Source organism: Amblyomma maculatum, chromosome 10 (assembly GCF_055883805.1).
Source record: "Amblyomma maculatum isolate TAMU_Amacu chromosome 10, ASM5588380v1, whole genome shotgun sequence".
NCBI lineage: Eukaryota > Metazoa > Arthropoda > Arachnida > Ixodida > Ixodidae > Amblyomma > Amblyomma maculatum.
The window spans coordinates 53,608,197-53,626,114 of NC_139353.1; the positions used below are offsets into that span (position 1 = coordinate 53,608,197).

Here is a 17,918-nt window from a genome sequence, read left to right on the forward strand (position 1 = left end):
AAACCTGGAAAAACCATCGTTCTCATTTGCATTTCATCCCAACTACAGACAGTCATCATACAGGTGTTCATTAGGTACAATTACTGTGATGCAAACGTTTTTCGGGCAGCTTTTTCAGGTCCATTCGATAATTCGGACTTCCATTTAATTCGCACTTTTTTTTTTTTTCTTGAAGGGTGGATTAGTGAGCTTACTGTAATTCACCTGTCAACTCATCACCTGCCGTGTGATGATGGTCATCTATTCTCTGCCACTTATCGAATTGCTCTGGTTCTGGGTTTGCTTAATGTTTTGTTCATCACTCGGAAGCTGCTCTCAAGACCAGCCAACTATGGAAGGTTTCATGGGTACAAACTTCCTGTGTAGCTATTTGCAAGCAAAGTTCATTTTTCTAGTACACTTTCAGTTAAAATGCTGCCAACGCTTGCCTTGTCTGAGCCATTCTTCAAAATAGTTCTTTGAAAGCTTAGTAGCAACATTGGAGCGAGAAAAGCTGCCATGGCCATGTATTCTTAATTATCATGCAGAAAGGTGTGGGAGAGAAAAGCCACTTCTTGCAGACATCTTCACATCATATTTTTGCGGCATCACTGTGATGTGTCCTTAAGAAATCCAATGTTTGGTTTGGTTTATGTAGTCTAATATCCCAAATGCGACTTGGGCTATGAGGGACGCCCAATGGAGGGCTCTGGATAATTTCAGTCCCTTGGGATTCCTTGACGTGTTGTGCCATTTCACAGCACACAGGTACCTTACACTTCATCATACCTTACCGTACGATAAAGGTACCTTATCGTAATCACTGTGACCGTCTGGACTATGTCTACTGCAGGCCGAAGGCCTCTCCAATGTTCCTCCAATTAAACTGGTCCTGTGCTAGCTGCATCCACTGGACCCCTGCGAGCTTCTTAACCTCATAAGCCCACCTAATTTTTTGCTGCTCCCTGCTACGCTTGCCTTCCCTTGGAATCCAGTTTGTTACCCTTAGCGGCTCTTGGTTGCTAATTACTAGAACTTTCATTAGTGCTTTAATGCTTCATGCTGTTTATTCTTAGAAGTTCGGTACTAGCATGTACCACGGCCGGTCTCGAGGGAGAGAGCGCGCGCTCTTTCTTACGGCCTTCTCAATCGCCGCATAAATAATGGGAACTTTTCTCCTTGAGTCACGCTCTCCGCCGCCGCAAGGGGCGCGACCTGCTCACTGTTCGCTCCGCATCCGCTTCAGTGGCGGCGGGTGGCATTTGCCTGGTTTCGCGCTGTCGCCCGCGGGTTTCGTGGTGAGTGCAGCCCCTAAATGGACGATTACAGAAGGTAGATGCTGCAGCGGCATCCTGTCAGCGTGCTACACACGTGAATGGAGTCTTTATATTAAAAAACACTGTCGCTCGGCAAACGCTCGACAAGCATATGACATGTATTGCGGCATGGTATCTACTTTTGTTCATTTTAATCTGAATTTTTTCCCAAGCCTGTACAAGAAGATGAATAAACAAAGTGAATGAGCAGTGATCACATCGAAGCTTCTTAATTCAAGGCAAACATAACAGCAACAATGGCAAAACCGTCTTTCAGTGCTAGATAAGAAACCATCGAGGTAACACCGAAGATGAAAATAATTTTATAAAAATGTAATGTAAGTTGCACAATGCTTACATGACATAAAGTATTAGGATAACGTCAGAGTAAACGCTTTTAAGTTTTGTTTTCAATTTTGCTATAATTTATAGACCAGCAAACGTTTTATGTTGTATTATAAACATTATTTTAATTTTGCAAATAAACGTTGGCTGAATGAAATGTTTACATGATATCATGATTATTTTATGAAAAAATAGGAAATCTATTTCAAGCCCTAATTAGCAATATTTTCTTTTTTTTTTTTCTAGTATGCTTTTAAACTAACAGTTTCTTGTAACTATCTGTGCAGTAATGCCTGCCTTAGAGAGCAATCGCTGCCCCATTATTTTGGTAGAATGCTTTGCTTATTACACATGCGCCACTGTTACTCAAGGGACACTCCTCAATAATGGATATAAAAGCTTTTCTCTGTGCTATTTATTCAGATGTGACTATAGGAGTTGTATGTCGCGCTGTATTGCGCGCCTAGGCACCTAGTGTCGACACCGACGAGATCATTTCAGCTCTGCCGCAATCAGTAACCGAGGAACTGAAAGAAGTGATGGTATCTCCTGTCATCCCATTACCCACTGTCACGTATTCTGGTTTAGCTTACGTCGCTGGATACATTGTGAAGTTAATCAGTGACTTCGGGTGTGACGCTTGTGCTATCCTTCTTGAAACCAGCGGAAGAAGCAGCCCCATGTACACTATTCTGCGAGGACAAGATTCTAGCGGACCGCATTATCCAAAACCAGAGTTTGTAGCCCTCTTGGACAAGGTTGTGTCTCTTTTTGAAAAAGCTGTCGTGCACCTACCATACACAAATGTCCTTGAAGTCCTACAAATCTTAATCCAGCCAGCACTTGAGGACTCACCTTGGCTGAGTTGTCCGGAAGGCATTGACAATAGCCATGCTATAAGGTCCGCTTCTTTAATATGTGAGAAATTTCTCAGAATACTTCTTGTCAATTATGCTAAGAAGGTGACAGACAAGAACGAAAGGCCAGCTCCTTATGTGCACAAACCGTCCAGAAAGATTTTGAGACTTTAATTTTCTAGCCGCATGTACCGTTTTGATGAATGAGTGCGATGAGTTAACTTTGAAGGACATTTTTTTTATTGCTTGCTGCAATTTTCAATTATGCATATCTGCTTACGCCCATTTCCTTGATTAAATGTCGTTTTTTTTTATCACTGTATTAAACTATGACTGTCTACGTGTGCGTCATTCACGAGACTACGTATACATCTGCTGTCTTTCAACCTACTGATTTGTTTTAAACGAAGCTAGAACAGCCCACTTCACTAGACAACTGAAATTTTAACTGTATGCGTAAATGCTTGATCCTTACTCTGAATCTGAGACGTGCTATGAATTTTCGTCAGTGCCTCTTTTGCTCTAAACGAAAACGGCAGCGGTTGACAGAATATCCACCGAACAGTTTGCCATGCACTAGCGTCAGGTCGCGTTATACCAGCTTACAGCTTTCAAAGGCACACTGCATAAAATGGTACATATAGTTTTGTGAAAAATTTAGGGGCAAAAAGTGTTGATGTAAGTGCACCCGAAACTTCATTCGACCGTGCGCGACAGCACTGACGAAGGCGTGCGCGCAAGAGCGCGCACGCGCATTATTGACTATTTTATTGCTCATACACGATAAATCAGACGCTGATTATGGCTTCTTCCTATAAGCCATAAGGGGTGAAATATCAGAACCTGCCGGTTGCAACAGATGCGGGCGGAGCGAAGAGCGAGCGCGCATTTCCCTTGCGCGTGAACGGCTGTAGCGGAGGAGCAGCAGTGGGGCGGTGGCGACCCCACCGAGGCGCGGCGGGCGGTGGAAACAGACCCCATTGGAGAGGCCGTAAGAGAAGAGAGAAACGCGCTCTCCCTCGAGACCGGCCATGCATGTACCAACAGCAGTGATGGCCGGTCTACTCTCTCTCTCTCTCTCTTTCTCTCTCTGCATGTGGTTTTTCTGTTGCCTTCACTGGGTTAAACTAAGTAGTCGTGTTTCCTGTGTTTTGATGCAGGGTACTCAGAACTGATGTTTACTTACGTCAATCTAAATTTTTTGAAATTTTTTGATGCACTACTGCAATGTGCCTCAGAATGTAAATTTTCTAGCCTTTAAACTTGCTGCATATTGCGGCCTGTCATTTTGTGGCTGCTTTAAGCGAGTTAATACTATCCGACTCTAACATGGCTCATTGGCTGTGCACAGCCTTGGTCTGTGAATGCTGTACATTTGTCATTCGTCCATGATTGCAAGCACTCTCTTTGCAAGACTAATTTTGAAGCACAGTGCTATCCCAGTTCATGTGGACTGTTTGAGCAGCATAAGGAAATTGGCTAGTAGAAGAAAGAATTTGGGGGTAGCAGCAAAAGAAAAAAAAAACATCACGGGAAAATCGAGCACCTGGTGCAACAGTTCTGAAAAAGCATTTTTAGATTTCCCCTCGATGGTTACTTTGATGATTTTTCTCTAATGAAGACAGTTACTCTAAGGCTGCGTTTCACATACACAGCAGGAGAGACACATTCTAATTCCTCTCTGATGGCCATAGGAAGGCCAAAGGGGACAACTAGCAGGGAAATGGCCTAGTGCTCCGGGAGGTCGTATACCACAAGCAGCGCCTTCAACTGATAGTGTAACTAACATTTATACCATACCACTTGCTGTGTAGAGTAAGCAGTAGTTCTGAGGTGGCTGGTCCCCCCGCCAGACTTGCATGAATAACCAGGAGATGAGAGCCAAGGGACTGAAGAAAGGTTCCCAAAGCAGTCTTGGTGGGATGATAAACGTGCACTTCTTATAGGCACGGTATGCCCCATGTGCTTCCTCTTTGGCAGGTTGAAGTGCCTTTCTGCATTGTTGGCGTTGTACGCAGGAGGACAAGCGCAAGAAAAGGGACGGAGGCCACGTCTACGTTCCGTCGAGCATCGGGCCATCAAGTGCGGCGCGGCCTTCACGCGGTCGCTACGAGGAGTACGTCCCCGAGGCTGTCAGCCGGACGGCACGGCATCAGCAGTCAACTCTGGACTACGTCCCAACGTACATCCCGACGCCAAAGAAGGAAATTAACGCGGACGTGTCCACGACGACATACTCCACACAGCAGCCGGACGATAGCAGTGCTGAAGGCTCTTTTTCTGGCACCACTTCGGCCGCTATGGAGCAGGAGATTCGGAATGCCAGGTATTCGAGCACTCGGCAAACACAATTCTAGGCATTTCCCACTGTGAAAACTTACTGAGAAAGCCTTCTGTGGAAACTGTCTCGTTGCATGAGCTTAGCTCTAGGAGGTGTATACTCCACATGGTACCTAGTGGCCAGAGGTGGATTTGGCTGTCACTCCCGGAGGTTGCTTGTGGTTTGGGGGTGGTGTCATTTGAAGAGCCACTTTTAGTTGGTACTAGAGAACCTTTCAGAGGAAAGGAGAATTATAATCAAACCAGTGTCCCGCTGCAGTGGCTCAGTGATTAGAGCGCTCGACCGCTGAACCAAAGAATTCGTGATTGAATCCCGGCCGCAGCACTGCTCTTCAGTGGCGGCAAAAGGCAAGGTGTTTGCGTACTCTTTTATTTCAGTGCAAGTTAAAGACCCGCAGATAGTCAGACATTTTCGGAGCCCTCCACTATGATGTCCCTTCTAGCTTTGAGTGACTTTGGGACATTAAACCCCACATACCAAATCAGAGCAAGGAATAAAGGTCAGCTTGAGTCGTGATTTTCCAGCTTGCTGCTCTGTGGAAAGAGAAAGAGAACAGAAAGGAAGCAGTTTATGACGGGCAGTTACAATGTACAGTAATGGGGTTCAGGCATATAAATTTATATTAACCAGTGGGCCTGACCACTGTAGTGTGGTGTTTGCATCTGTGCTGTGTAAGTGTAGCATCAAAGTCAGGACAGCCTGAAAAGAGTTCCAACAGCGTCTGACCGAGCATACTATAATGCTTTATGTCATTAGTAATATAATAATGCAACAGATGTGGGCACACACAAGGAAAGTATACTGGGCACTTCAAAACGGGCGCCTTCATTGGCACTTACACCAGCAGATGAGCAAGTATTTGTATGAATAAAAAAAAAACGAAAATTGAGCCGCTGATATGAAGGCACATGATGTGTCATTCTGTCTCCCATGCCTCCATGAACTTTTCTATGGCATCAAACGCCTTCTTTTGCAAATTCGCGGCAGGCTGCAAGCTGCGAAAAGCATTTGTGCATTTCGCCATGCCGTCCCATAGACCTAGTTTTCCAGTTAGGAAGTTTAGCCGAGTTGCGGTGACACAACTTCAAAATTGTAGCACAACCCAAACGCACTTGTGTGCGGCGAGATATTTGTACATCTTGAAGAACCCTAGATGGTCTAGGTTAACCTGGCGCTCCCTCCGCTGCAGCATCCACCGCAGAACAGCTTTAGGATGTCTAACCCTCTTACCGTACTATATCAAAATGAAGGCGGTGAAAATGACAGAAGCACATGTGCCTGTCTGGTAATTTTTACATGCTTGTCTCGGATGTAAAAATTGCATTTCTCTTGTGTTTCGTACTTGTGTTTCGTATTGTTCTTTACGTCGGTTTTTCGCGCAACAATGTTTGAACCTTGTCTCGGGTTGGGCTTTACTCTAGATGTAGCTTCTTTTTTTTCTTTTCATACATTTTGCTCAACTAGGGGCTGAAAGTGCTATGATGCACATCTGCATTTTTATATGTGCCTGCTTAAATCCTCTGCTTATGTGGAGTTCAAGACTGCTGTAATGTCCTCCGTGGAAAAGGTTGAATTTGTGCTTGCCGACATAGCAAATTGTCTGCTTCTGTGTACGTGCAAGATGGAGCAGAAAAGTACTAAGCTTGCTTAGAAGAGCATGACAATTTGAACTTGTGGGTGACTAAAAAATTTGAATTCTGGGGCACTATTTAGTACACTTGGCTTTGACAGGACTAAAGCATCTGCACAAAAAAAAAAAAAAAAAAAAAAAAAAAAAGAAATCTGAAGTTTAAGGTAACTCTTGGCTCCTTAGACAAGTCCTGGATGAAGCTTTTACTGCGAAATTTTAGCATTGAAATGACGTGACGTGCATGAGAATGATGGCAATAGAATGTGCTTTCTGTACACATTTATTTCAAGACAAATACTTGATGTGAATGTTAAAAGAAATTGCCTAACACAAAAAAAGTTGAAAATTATGATGCACTAATTTTATTTACAAGGTAAACTCTGAGAAAAAATAAAAATAAAATATTTCTAGAATGTACAAAGTATGTCATATATTTGTTCAGGAGCTTAGCCACTAGTTGTTTGAAATTTTAACTCAGAAGTTGGCAAAACGTTTCTACTGGAAACATTTTTCTGATGCCATGTGCAAAAAAAGGCTGTTTGCAATGTGTGCTTGATATAAATTTTTCATTTTTGAGCAAAAAAATTTTGAAAGTATATTGTGACGTGCCAAAGTGTAAACGTTGATAAATTTACTTTTCAGCTCTATAACTTTTATCTGAAAACGTTTCTAAAGAAGCAAGAAAGAAATTGCAGGCATACAAATGGAAAAATCCGCCATGGCATTTGTGATTATTTGGTCGCATGAAAAATATGAAAACATAATAAAATATTTGTTAAATTAAAGGTACAGAATTCTTTGGTTTTTCAAGAGGCTATATGTACAAAAATTAAAATATGCATTTAAGAAACCTTTGACATGAAAAACATTTTTGCACACTTCTGTGAATTTATTTGGGCAACTATGAAGCGTCCATGCTAGGACGGTGCTCAGATTTCTGCTGGGCCAGAATGATTTATTCTTGTTTGGACTCATGCAAATAAATTGTGCCCATATGACATTGAGATGCTATTGATAGCAGAAATGTCATTCATGACATCATTGCAATGCATAGACTCTCCAGTAATGATCAAGGGGATGAGAATTGGAAAATTCTCTCTTTCCACTTTCACTCCCACCTTCCTCCCTTCCTCTATGATGCAGTTCAGGTGTCCACAGAACAAGTGTGACAGATACTGTGCCTTTCCTTTCCTGTCAACCTATTATTATTATTATTATTATTATTAAACTTACTGGTAGACAACTTTATTTGTAGACAACTGCCAACATTCTGGGCTCAGTTTGTGCGGTTTCATCGTCGAAGTGAAAATCCAGCTGTGCAGCATTATTCTCTTAGCCATTGCTGCTTTTTTTCTTTTTTTTAATGTTCTTTGGTGCAGTATAGAAAAATAGGCACACTGCATGAACCCATAGCCAGCGGCTAGTAAAGGGTCCAATGGAAAAAGTACACGAGTTGCAGGCACCCATTGGTCGCATGAAAAATATGAAAACATAATGAAACATATGAAACATAACAGAAATGGCACTTTGTCATCAGTATTTTTTAATACTACCAAATTTGTTTGGAGTACTTGCCTTATTTAGTCAGAAAAAGCCAGATGTTCTTATCGTATTCGGCAGCGGCGAAGCAAAAGAAGCCATTTTCAAAGACATGCTTCATCTGAACTTTCCTAGAATGTTAGACAGAAAACGTGTTCCAGATTATGCTTGTATGAGAACATTGAGGTGGCATTTTTCATTCAACTTCAGTGCCACGGCATGGAATCCCCAGATCTTTAGGATAGGTGACAACGCAAAGTGTGTACAGTTTGAAATGAGTTCTTCTGGCTCTGAGGACATTACAGTGCTTCACGAACAACCACGGAGGTGTTGCTTTTGACAGTTGTTGCTAATCATAGTGTGGTGTAAAACCTTCATCAAGTCAGCAGTTGTTGACTTGATGAATGTTTGGTCTGAGCTCTCAGTTTTTTCCCGCAAAGTAAATTTTGCTACGCAATCAAATTGACTGAAATTGAATGTGCAGCTCATAATTACGTTTCACCAGTTACTGCTGCGGCTACCGCAAGCAACAGTGTTACAGTGGTCTTTGTGACATATTAAGCAATTCAGTATTATATTGGCAAGGCTTATATTTCTCAGCAGTCTGGTCAAAGTGAATATGTGTGTGCAGAAGGTGTCTACAAACCTTTTCTTTTGGCATTGAGAAGGGTTGGCAGCTGATTGCATAAATGGCTGCAAAGTTGATGCTGTTTGACATTTTCTTGTCCAAGTGTATGTTGTTGTTTTTGTGACTTCACCGGGTGAGGCATTTGCTCTGTGTGCACATTGAAGCCTGTATTAACCAGGCAGTGGCACTGCCTGGCTAACTAATCTAATGGGAAAAACTTACCATGCTGCGCCAAATAAACAGCTTTTAAAGAAACGTCTATCTTTTCTAGTTTTTCTTTATTTAGTGGCCACATAGTACAAGTTAGGCTGTAAAATTCGATACATATAAACTGATATACACTAGCACAGCGCCTTGTAGGATGCAAATTCATTGCCATCTTAGCTATACAAAGAAGTTCTAAGAGCAACATGACATCATGGGAGCAATCTGGCATAGACCATGCGCCACCCAGCATGTTCCGACTCCCGCTGGCTGGCGCAGTCGCCACCATGGCTGTAGACCACTGCGGCCTGTATGGTCTGGCGCTGCATTTGCAAAGTACACCAAGGTACAGCGGTCTAATTTGTAACTTGTCCATAAATATTCCTTGTAAGTACTATTTATAAACATTAGCATGCATACACCAGGGGTGTTAGCTACGCATGACTTTGCAGATATTTTTAAATCTAGCAACTGCCTGTTGTGTGCTGTGGAGTGTGTTTTTTAATGCGGTAGCATTAGAAGCTTCATTAGGGAAAGATGTGGGGTTGGCAATGCTACTCAATTCTCGTTGGCCGATAACAGTGTCATTATCATCATCACCGTAACCGATAAGAAGCCATCATGCATGTGACGTCGTCACTGCAGCAACTTGTAAAAAGTCAGCACAGGTGTGAGGCCATCACGGCCGCATCAGGAAAATAATCTCAATTTATTTGTCGTCTCTAAAGAAGGCAGAAAGGCGAGTAAAGTGTTCAGCCAGATGAAGATGAGATCTTGTGTTAAACCCTTAGTGACATATGCTTTGCAAAGTCCTGTGAGCCCATAATGAATAGGTGCCGTTGCAGCCGAGCCAAAGAGAGTTGCAAGCCAAGGAAAATTTCTCGGATGAAAAGGAAAAGTCACGAGCACTACGGCGCTCACTCGTGGCTCTTCGTTTTCATCTTATGGGAAATTCTCTGACTCGAGAGAAAAATAGAGAGCACTTTGTAACTGCACATAACTACATATATACATACAAGCATCTCTCAAATTCTTAGCCTCAATGTGTCGTAAGAATGCTTAAGTATCTGCGCTAAAATTTTGCATCAACGAGTATTGTAATCGTCCTTAGAATTAGTTCTATCTTGAAGAAAAAGTTATCGGATTCTAGAAAAATCTGGAGACAAAGCCAGGCATTACATCTTCTAAATCTTTGTTTTGTTTCTGCTGCTTCAGGCCTCAGTAGTGTGGCTGTGCTGACATCATGAACTCATGCTCCAAAGGGGCCTAGGAACACTGTAAGGCAGTGGTTTCTTGGTTTGAACCTGTACAAGCACTAGAAGGTGTATATTAGTTTTGAAGGGAACTGCACTAGTCGTGATGGGTGCAACTGAATTGCTAGTCAAGCTTTTAGTTTCTGCAAATGCTAACCTGTGGAAAATACATGTTACGAGCCAGGTGATACGAACAGGTGCTGCCAAGTAGAAGCCTGTGAGTGGCTACTGGGGAGAGTACAGTCAACACAGGAAAGCAGACTCCTCCTGACGTCTTTTCTATTCTAGGAATGCATTTAACGGCTACATTTTCGTACAAGAAAATTACTATCTCAAGCAGGGCCACTATCATTGCTGCGTGCAGACCGAATGGATTTAAAAGGAATAGGTACGGAAGAAAAAATGAACTATGTCTGTTCAAGCAATTGCTGCAGCAAGCGATACCACCAAATAACCTAAGAAAAAAAGGAAAATTGAAACAGTAGGTGCCAAGCAGCAACCATGTCTGCACGTGCGACTGCTGCAGCTTATGCAAAGGTTTCTTGCTCCTGTTATGGTCGGCTTGGGAAAAGTGTAGTACAACATTAGGGTTGCTTAAGACTAAGCTAAAGTTATACACAGCAGTACCAAAGGAGAAAAGCACTACCTAATTTTTTTACTCATTGACGTGTGTGCTGTGTATGCAATTTTCAGCTTGCGATTGCTTTTAGATATGAATGATATGAATATTCTTTTCTGGATGAAATAATGGACAGAAGGCCTGCATTTGGCAGCTCCAGAAGATTGGACTAGGTAGATTCTTGGTTCTTGGTGACGAGTGTACGGGTGCTTTTGCACTAATCTAATAGGAGGAAACTGGCTTCAGCCCCCCCTAGTTCATAATCACGGTGCAAGGTGGTCAGACACACCGTTCCTGTTTGTAGTGTTCGGTTATGCAGTTTAGTGTGTAACCTCCACATGTTGGCAAAACCACTGAATCACAACATTGATGTTACTTGCTTACAACTTATGAGCCTCGCCGCAGTGGCGTGGTGGTTAGAGCGCTTGACTGCTCGTTGGGAGGCTCAATTTTAATCTTGGCCATGGCAGTTGTGTTTCGATGTAGGTGAAATGCGTGACACCGGTTCTTGTTAAAGAATCTCAGGTGATCGAAATAATATCTGGAGCTCTTCACTATGGCATCCCTTATATCCTGATGTGCTTTGGGACATTAACGCTATAGCCCATAGATGTTATAACACATGCGTGCTTGTTGAGATAGGAATCGTTTGTTTACGTTGTGTTTGATTAATAGCACTTCCAAGGTTACTACTCGTGATCTTTGATTTAACTACCCCACCTTGCAACATTTTCTGCCCCAGTTTCTTTGAGGTCAGTGGAAGGTTGATATTCACATCATTATAATAATAATAATAATAATAATAATAATAATAATAATAATAATAATAATAATAATAATAATAATAATAATAATAATAATAATAATCTGTTCACAGGAAAGGAAAGGCACAGTATCTGTCACACCTGCTCTGTGGACACCTGAACCGCACAGTAGGGGAAGGAAGTGGAAAGAGTTAAAGAGGAGCCATAGTGGAGGGCTACGTAGTGATTTCGACCACCTTCGGATCTTTAACCTGCACTGAAAGCACACAGACGTCTCTCCGTTTCGCCTTCATCATTCCATATAACTTCAGAAAGCAGTAGGGAGTGCTAGGGTTTGAGAGCAATATCAGCATTTATGGAGCTGCATTTTTCCCTCGCCGAGGCTCACTTTTTTGAAGATGGAGCACTCCGTTCTTATTCTCATCCGATTGTCGTCTACCTCACTTTTTCTTTTCCCTTTTCTCTGCGTTCAACAGGTCTGTGAAAGACCTGGAGGCAAAGCACATCCGTTACTTGTTTGAAAAGAACTTGCCCCTCTTGGATAAGATCACCAAAAATGAGGTATGCTGTGCTGGGCAATGATCAGCCCACTTTGATCACTGTTCTGCCACTGTTCACCTCTATATATTGGCATGTCACAGCGGACATGTGTGATTAAAAACAACTAGTAGCCAGGAGGATTTTTTTTACCTTACTGCATTCACCACATCTGCACTTTCTTGGGAAGAAATTGCGACATGAAAATTTTGGCAGTGGTCCGCCCATTTGGGAGGGAGGGGAGTTAAAAGAGAAAGATCCTGACACTTGATCGACCAAATTCTCAACGAGGAGGGGACTGGTAGTGCTTGACTGGAAGAAGCTGCTGTGTGAGTCACCCGATCCGGGGGTCTGAGCTGTACATTTTTGTGAGGTACTAAGGGGACCGAGTGAATGGAATTGCGAAGGCCGTTTGGTAGACCTGTTAATGTTTATGGGCATATTCTGTACATGTGACAGGTCTCTAAAAGCTGTGCTTCACTTTCGTACGCTCGCATTTTCGAAATTGATGCGATGATCCTTCCAAGTACTCGGAATAATGCTCTGCAGTCGCACTCTGCTTTTGCTTGCGGTTGCAGGCGTCATCCTTGTGCTGGCGAAGCCTTTATGGAAAATGCTTCATTTCGCCGATGTACCTTGCAGAACATTCAGTACAATTGATATTGTATACAATGTCTTGCTCCTTTGGTGCGCAATCGTTCGGACAGGACCAAGCTACGCCTTAGAAGAGGTGATAGTTGTAAACAGTCTGCACTAGTGCTTTTTTCAAGACCGCTATGCTGCCACTCTTTTTATTGTAATTTAAATTCTGTGTTACAGATTGCCCTCTTTCTTTTTAGATGTAAAACTTTATCTCTAACTCCTAGTTGGAACCAAAATGCAAGAAGCTCAAAGTGTATCCAGTTTACATTTCCAGCAATTCTGCCATGGCAGCTTTCCCAAATATACTAGTTGTGTGGACATACAGAACAAAATACAGGACACCGTTTTTGTTTGCTGTCCTTACAACCATTTGGATTAAGCTAGGCTGTCAGGAGTCAATTGTATCTTGCAGAGTTGCATCATAAAGACCATAAAAAAGTGCTTTCAATAGTTACGGAGCAAAGGAAATGGGGCGAATTGGCATAGGTTGAGATTTTTGCAGCAAGAAAAAATGAGGACTATAGCAAAGACGAAAGACAGCACAAGCATAGACTATCAACTAGATTTTTTATTCATGAGTAAGGTAGCTAGCTATACACACCTGTCAACACATGTATAAAAACAATTTCTTTTAGTTCATGCTGAGAGAAGGTGCGGTCATTTTTTCTACCAGACATTAATCCACGAACAGCAAAGCAAAAAGAAATGCAGTCACTTTCGTGCGCAATCTTCTCGAATTCAAGCGGTTGCCAATAAAAGATGTCTTACTGTCATGAAGGTGACACCCTTTGCAATTCCTGCGATGTGAGGCAAGGTTACGAGACACCGTGCCTTTCAAGGGCCTGCAGTTGTCCGCCGGCCAATGCAGTTCTTGCTTATAAGAGAAGGGGACACTATGCGCCACCCGCCTTACTCTGTGGGCCAAAGTACATGCACTCTTTGCACCATCGAGCCCACGTTCTGACATGTGTTGTGCCTTACACTACGAACTCCGTCCTGCTTATTTCATGCTGTGAAAAGAGCATAGACTCTGTATCTGGCTCTCGTAGTAACTATTTGCCCTTGCCAGATTATGATGCGCCTGAGAAATACTTTGAAACCGACCATGTCATGCATGTGTAAGGCCTTGATACAGCCATCCAGGTGCGTCGAAATGTCGCAGCAGCAGAAAACATTATGTCGTACATCGAGCAATGCACTGTAGATAGAAGCAAGACCACCACCAGGTGTAGAATGTTGACTTTGGGACGGTTAACAGGCAAAAACAGCTCAACGTGGTCTTTGACAAAGCTTATAATTGCAAAAAAACTGGCTGCTCTTGGTGCAACGAAGTGTATGCTAAAGGAAGAGGAAATAGCTTGGAGGCTTGGGTGGCGTAACAAGGCTATGTCAGGTTGTCAAAGTAGCGCGAGAGATGGGTCACAGTCACTAGGCCGTTCACGCCCACCCCTTTTCAAGTGAGTACAGATGCGGTGAATGTGGCTGATAAAACCCGCTTGCCCTTGTTGAGAAATATTGCCCGGCCGACGAAGAAAGCTGTGGTCGGAATGTAACCAAATGTGTGTGTGTATTCGTCCCTATTCCCAGGTGGAATGCAAGAGGTATGAAGACTTCTACAGAGGCGGACCAGCAAAAAGTATGTCCCTGTTCAATTGTCCTTACTTCTCGTGGGACAAGCTTTTGTTGACTGTGCTTCTTTGCGCAGGGGCGTTGACCCACAAGGTGCACATACACCGGTTTTCCGATAGCCAGGTGGACCTCATCCTGAAACTTTTCCTGGAAGAGTTTGGTTGGCGCAAAAAAGTTGTGAGTGCCACTTCACGTGTTACAAGAACGCTTGCCTTTTGTCATTGGTCTATGGCGACCTGGTTGCCTTCACTGCTGGTGTCTCACTGTTCCATTCGCAGTTGTTTCACAGTGTTGTGGCTTGTTCAGTCATCTGGTACAGTCAAAGCTTCTATTGAAGCATACCGATAGATCTGAGCAAGTCCTATTGCTGTCGAGTCGTTATACGTAGGCTCACAAGGTAATCGCCATTAAATTGCATTTGTGTCTAGCTGGGCAGTGAAATTTGTTATGAACGCTTTTTTTCTCTCTAGGCTCTCGGATTAGTTCCAAGTTGCAGGCTGAGGTGAAATGGCCGCGTTATGAACTAATGTTGTATCAGAATGTGTGTTGTGCAGCAGATATAACAGACAGCTCCAGTTGGGAGCTGTGTGTGTGAATAAAACGGTGCCTGAGTGCATGTATGGCTTTTTCAAGCATTTTCATAAATTCTGTCGTTATGAAGTCATACCAACGTAACCAAATTTCTTCATGTTACTAAACTGCTAAAATAGTACTTAAACACATAGTTCTCAATCAGAAGAAAAAAAAAAGAGAGGAACAAGGAAGCTTACTGACGGCTTTTTTCCAGGCTCGTATATAATACCTTTTGTTTTTACAGGTGTGGCCGTTATTTGTGTCCATGTTGTCCTAACATATTTTGAACCACTGTAGCTGTGGTAGGACATCATTTAAATTTACAGTAGACTTCTTTTAAGATGAAATTTCACAGCAACCGCGAACTGCACCATGATCAGAGCCGGAGTCTGCAGTTGAGGCAAAGCCCTCTTAATAATGACATCCACTGGGCCTGCTGCTGTCTGTTTTTCTCTCTCTGGTTATCTAACAATCTGCAGAGGTGGGAAGAGGGTCTCTAAAAAAAATGTATTATCATAGTTGCAACTATTAAGTATTCAGGGAAGATTTGTTTTTGCATGCCAATTCCAATTATGCCATTTAATTTTATGTAACGCAAGTCTATGTACATTTATATAATATGTCATGCAAGTTTTTTGTGAAAAGCTTTAGAGAAATTTTGCTGCAGAGAACTTTCTGAAATGCATGCCATTGATTTTTCGTGACATCAGGGATTGCATTAAGGCTTAAATAATCATCCTGCCTTTCAGTGACCTTCGGTTACACATTTTCAAGTTGGCACTTCGGAAATAGGAATGCAAACCTTCCGTCCCACTATTTGTAGCGGCAATGTCCAAACCTGGAACTCAAGTTCTATGATAGGAAAGATGATCATTTTAGCCTATTGCATCTCTTGATGTCAAGATAAACCACTTGCCTTGCCTTTCAGAAAGTTTCATGCAGCAAAAATTCTTAGATGCCCTTCACAAAAAGAAACTTACATATTTACATAAGTGCACAAGGACTTGTGTTACATGAAATTAAATGTCATATTCAGAGCCGGCACGCAAGAACACGTCTTCCCTGCAAAATTCATACGTCATTAATAAAATCTAATGATGAAGGAGAACTTGTCAAGATGACTTTTTTTTTTTTTAAGACCGCTTTCTCCCTTAAACCTGTCTTAGACTTTTTCTTTCCTTTGTGTGTGGCACATTTTCCTTCTCTCCACCTGCCTTTGTTTGCTCATAAGCCACCAAGAACTGTTTCTTGCTGTTTACAATGCTGCATAACTGTGAAAAGAACTACAGCTCAGAGCTAGCAGTTATTCTGCATTTGTGAGGTCCAAGAAACAGCCGAAGCCTATGCAAGGGGAGGCACTGGGTGAACAGGTTGCAATAGAATGGTACCGTGCACCGCTACTGGCAGTAAGAAGAGGTTTAGTTTACGCTCGAGGCTACCAAAACTGTCGAAAGTGAAATCACGTGAAAAATCATCTGTTCCTTTTGCATTTCTACGACTGCGTACCGTAACCTCTGTTCTCTCCACCTTTCTTGCCCTCCCACCAGGACGGTGACTTCATCCACCAGGTCCTTATCGCAGAATTCTTGCTGAGAGTGTTCATGGCAAACCAGGGGACCACGTACGAGGAAAGCGAGAAGCTCATGGCACAAAGCGTCTACGACTAGACGACTGAGCCCAGCCCACAGATCGTCTTAGAACTGCTTCTTCCCCAAGGAATGCTCAATCCCGAAAACATCCATTTGTGACAATAGCCGAAAAATTCCGTCCTGAAGTGTTTTCAAACTATGTTTCGTTGGTCGGTGATGAACCAATGAAGTTTCTAGCAGAAACATGCTAGTGGAATGCCACAAAAGGAACACTGCAGAGAATGTAGTGTATGCATATTTGTACTACCAGCACTAGTGAGGATTGAGTGTATCAGTGTTTCTGAACACTTGTGTGTTCTTCAGCGAAGAATGAACACCGATGCAGGAGCAATGAAGAAAAAGCAGGATGCATGCATATTCTGGGCACAGAAGCTGAGAAAGAATGCTCCATTCTTGCAGTTTAAATTGTATGTCAATGCGCGTGCATTTTCTATGGCTAGCATTGTGCTAGCCAAACGAGACCACCCTAGCTTAAATGTTTTAGTTGTGCTACGGGAACAAACTGTATCAGCGCACAAGTAAGTGTCTCTGAAGGTTCGTTTATATAGTAGTAGTGGTGCTCTTGAATGCGTTTGCAGTCGGTTTTGTTGAGAGTTAATGTTGCGTTTCATGTCGCAGAGAGTTTGCTTTTTTGCGTCAAAAGACGTGACTGACTTCACCCGCAAGTTAGTGAATACTGTTTTGTAAATGAAATTTAGGGTATTGTATATATTACTGATGTATATATATATATATTTCCTGTATGCTGCTGATCTGGCAGATCAGTAAATTTAGGGTATTGTATATATTACTGATGTATATATATATATTTCCTGTATGCTGCTGATCTGGCAGATCAGTTATATGGATGAAACAGCAGACACAAGTCTTTGTTGAACGTGTTAAGCCAAGGCTATTTTGTTGATCTGCTGCAGAGTGTAGCCCTTATTAAGTTTTATAACTCTAATATATATATAATGCCACTGCACTTTGATTGCAGTGGGCAGTGCTGTGTGGGCTTAAGAGGGTTAAGACCTCATATTGTTCTCGTGTGTTTTTGCTTTAGAATAATGCACAGGCATTACTAGCACCACCACACTAAATTTGGCAGTGCTGAGAAATAATTTGTTACTGAATTCCTCCACTATTTCAGTTTAAGTAGCCCGACGGCGGCTATGATGTCACAAGTGCGAGATCATGTGGCACAAACAATACAATACATGAACATACAGCTACTAAATGCAGTTTTTGTATGCTTCACATGATCTCGTGCTGATGCCACCATGGCTTTGTGTATGGGGAGAACAAATTCAGTCATAAAGCATTTACCGAGTGCCAACAAATTTCGTACCGAGATACGTGCTTACTACTGTCTTGTGCCTCATTCGTAAGCAGAACAACAGCATGAAGAATTTGTTGTCTACCCTACTGACG

The 17,918-nt window shown here is 42.5% G+C and overlaps 1 protein-coding gene across 2 annotated transcripts in view; it reads left to right on the top strand.

Moving 5' to 3' along the window:
* The window catches only part of LOC146176446 (uncharacterized), a 46,188-nt gene extending 28,361 nt beyond the window's left edge, over positions 1-17,827 (top strand). Inside the window, exons 10-14 of one of the 2 annotated variants that reach the window (XM_084582788.1) lie at positions 4,516-4,823; positions 11,952-12,036; positions 14,242-14,290; positions 14,360-14,460; positions 16,404-17,827. In XM_084582788.1, the coding sequence (XP_084438914.1) occupies positions 4,516-4,823; positions 11,952-12,036; positions 14,242-14,290; positions 14,360-14,460; positions 16,404-16,523 (663 nt within the window). In that variant the 3' untranslated portion in view covers positions 16,524-17,827. Of the gene's footprint in view, positions 1-4,515; positions 4,824-7,110; positions 8,895-11,951; positions 12,037-14,241; positions 14,291-14,359; positions 14,461-16,403 lie in introns of those variants that run through there. The other variant, XM_084582789.1, reaches the window with a different exon arrangement.
* Positions 17,828-17,918: the final 91 nt, after the last annotated feature.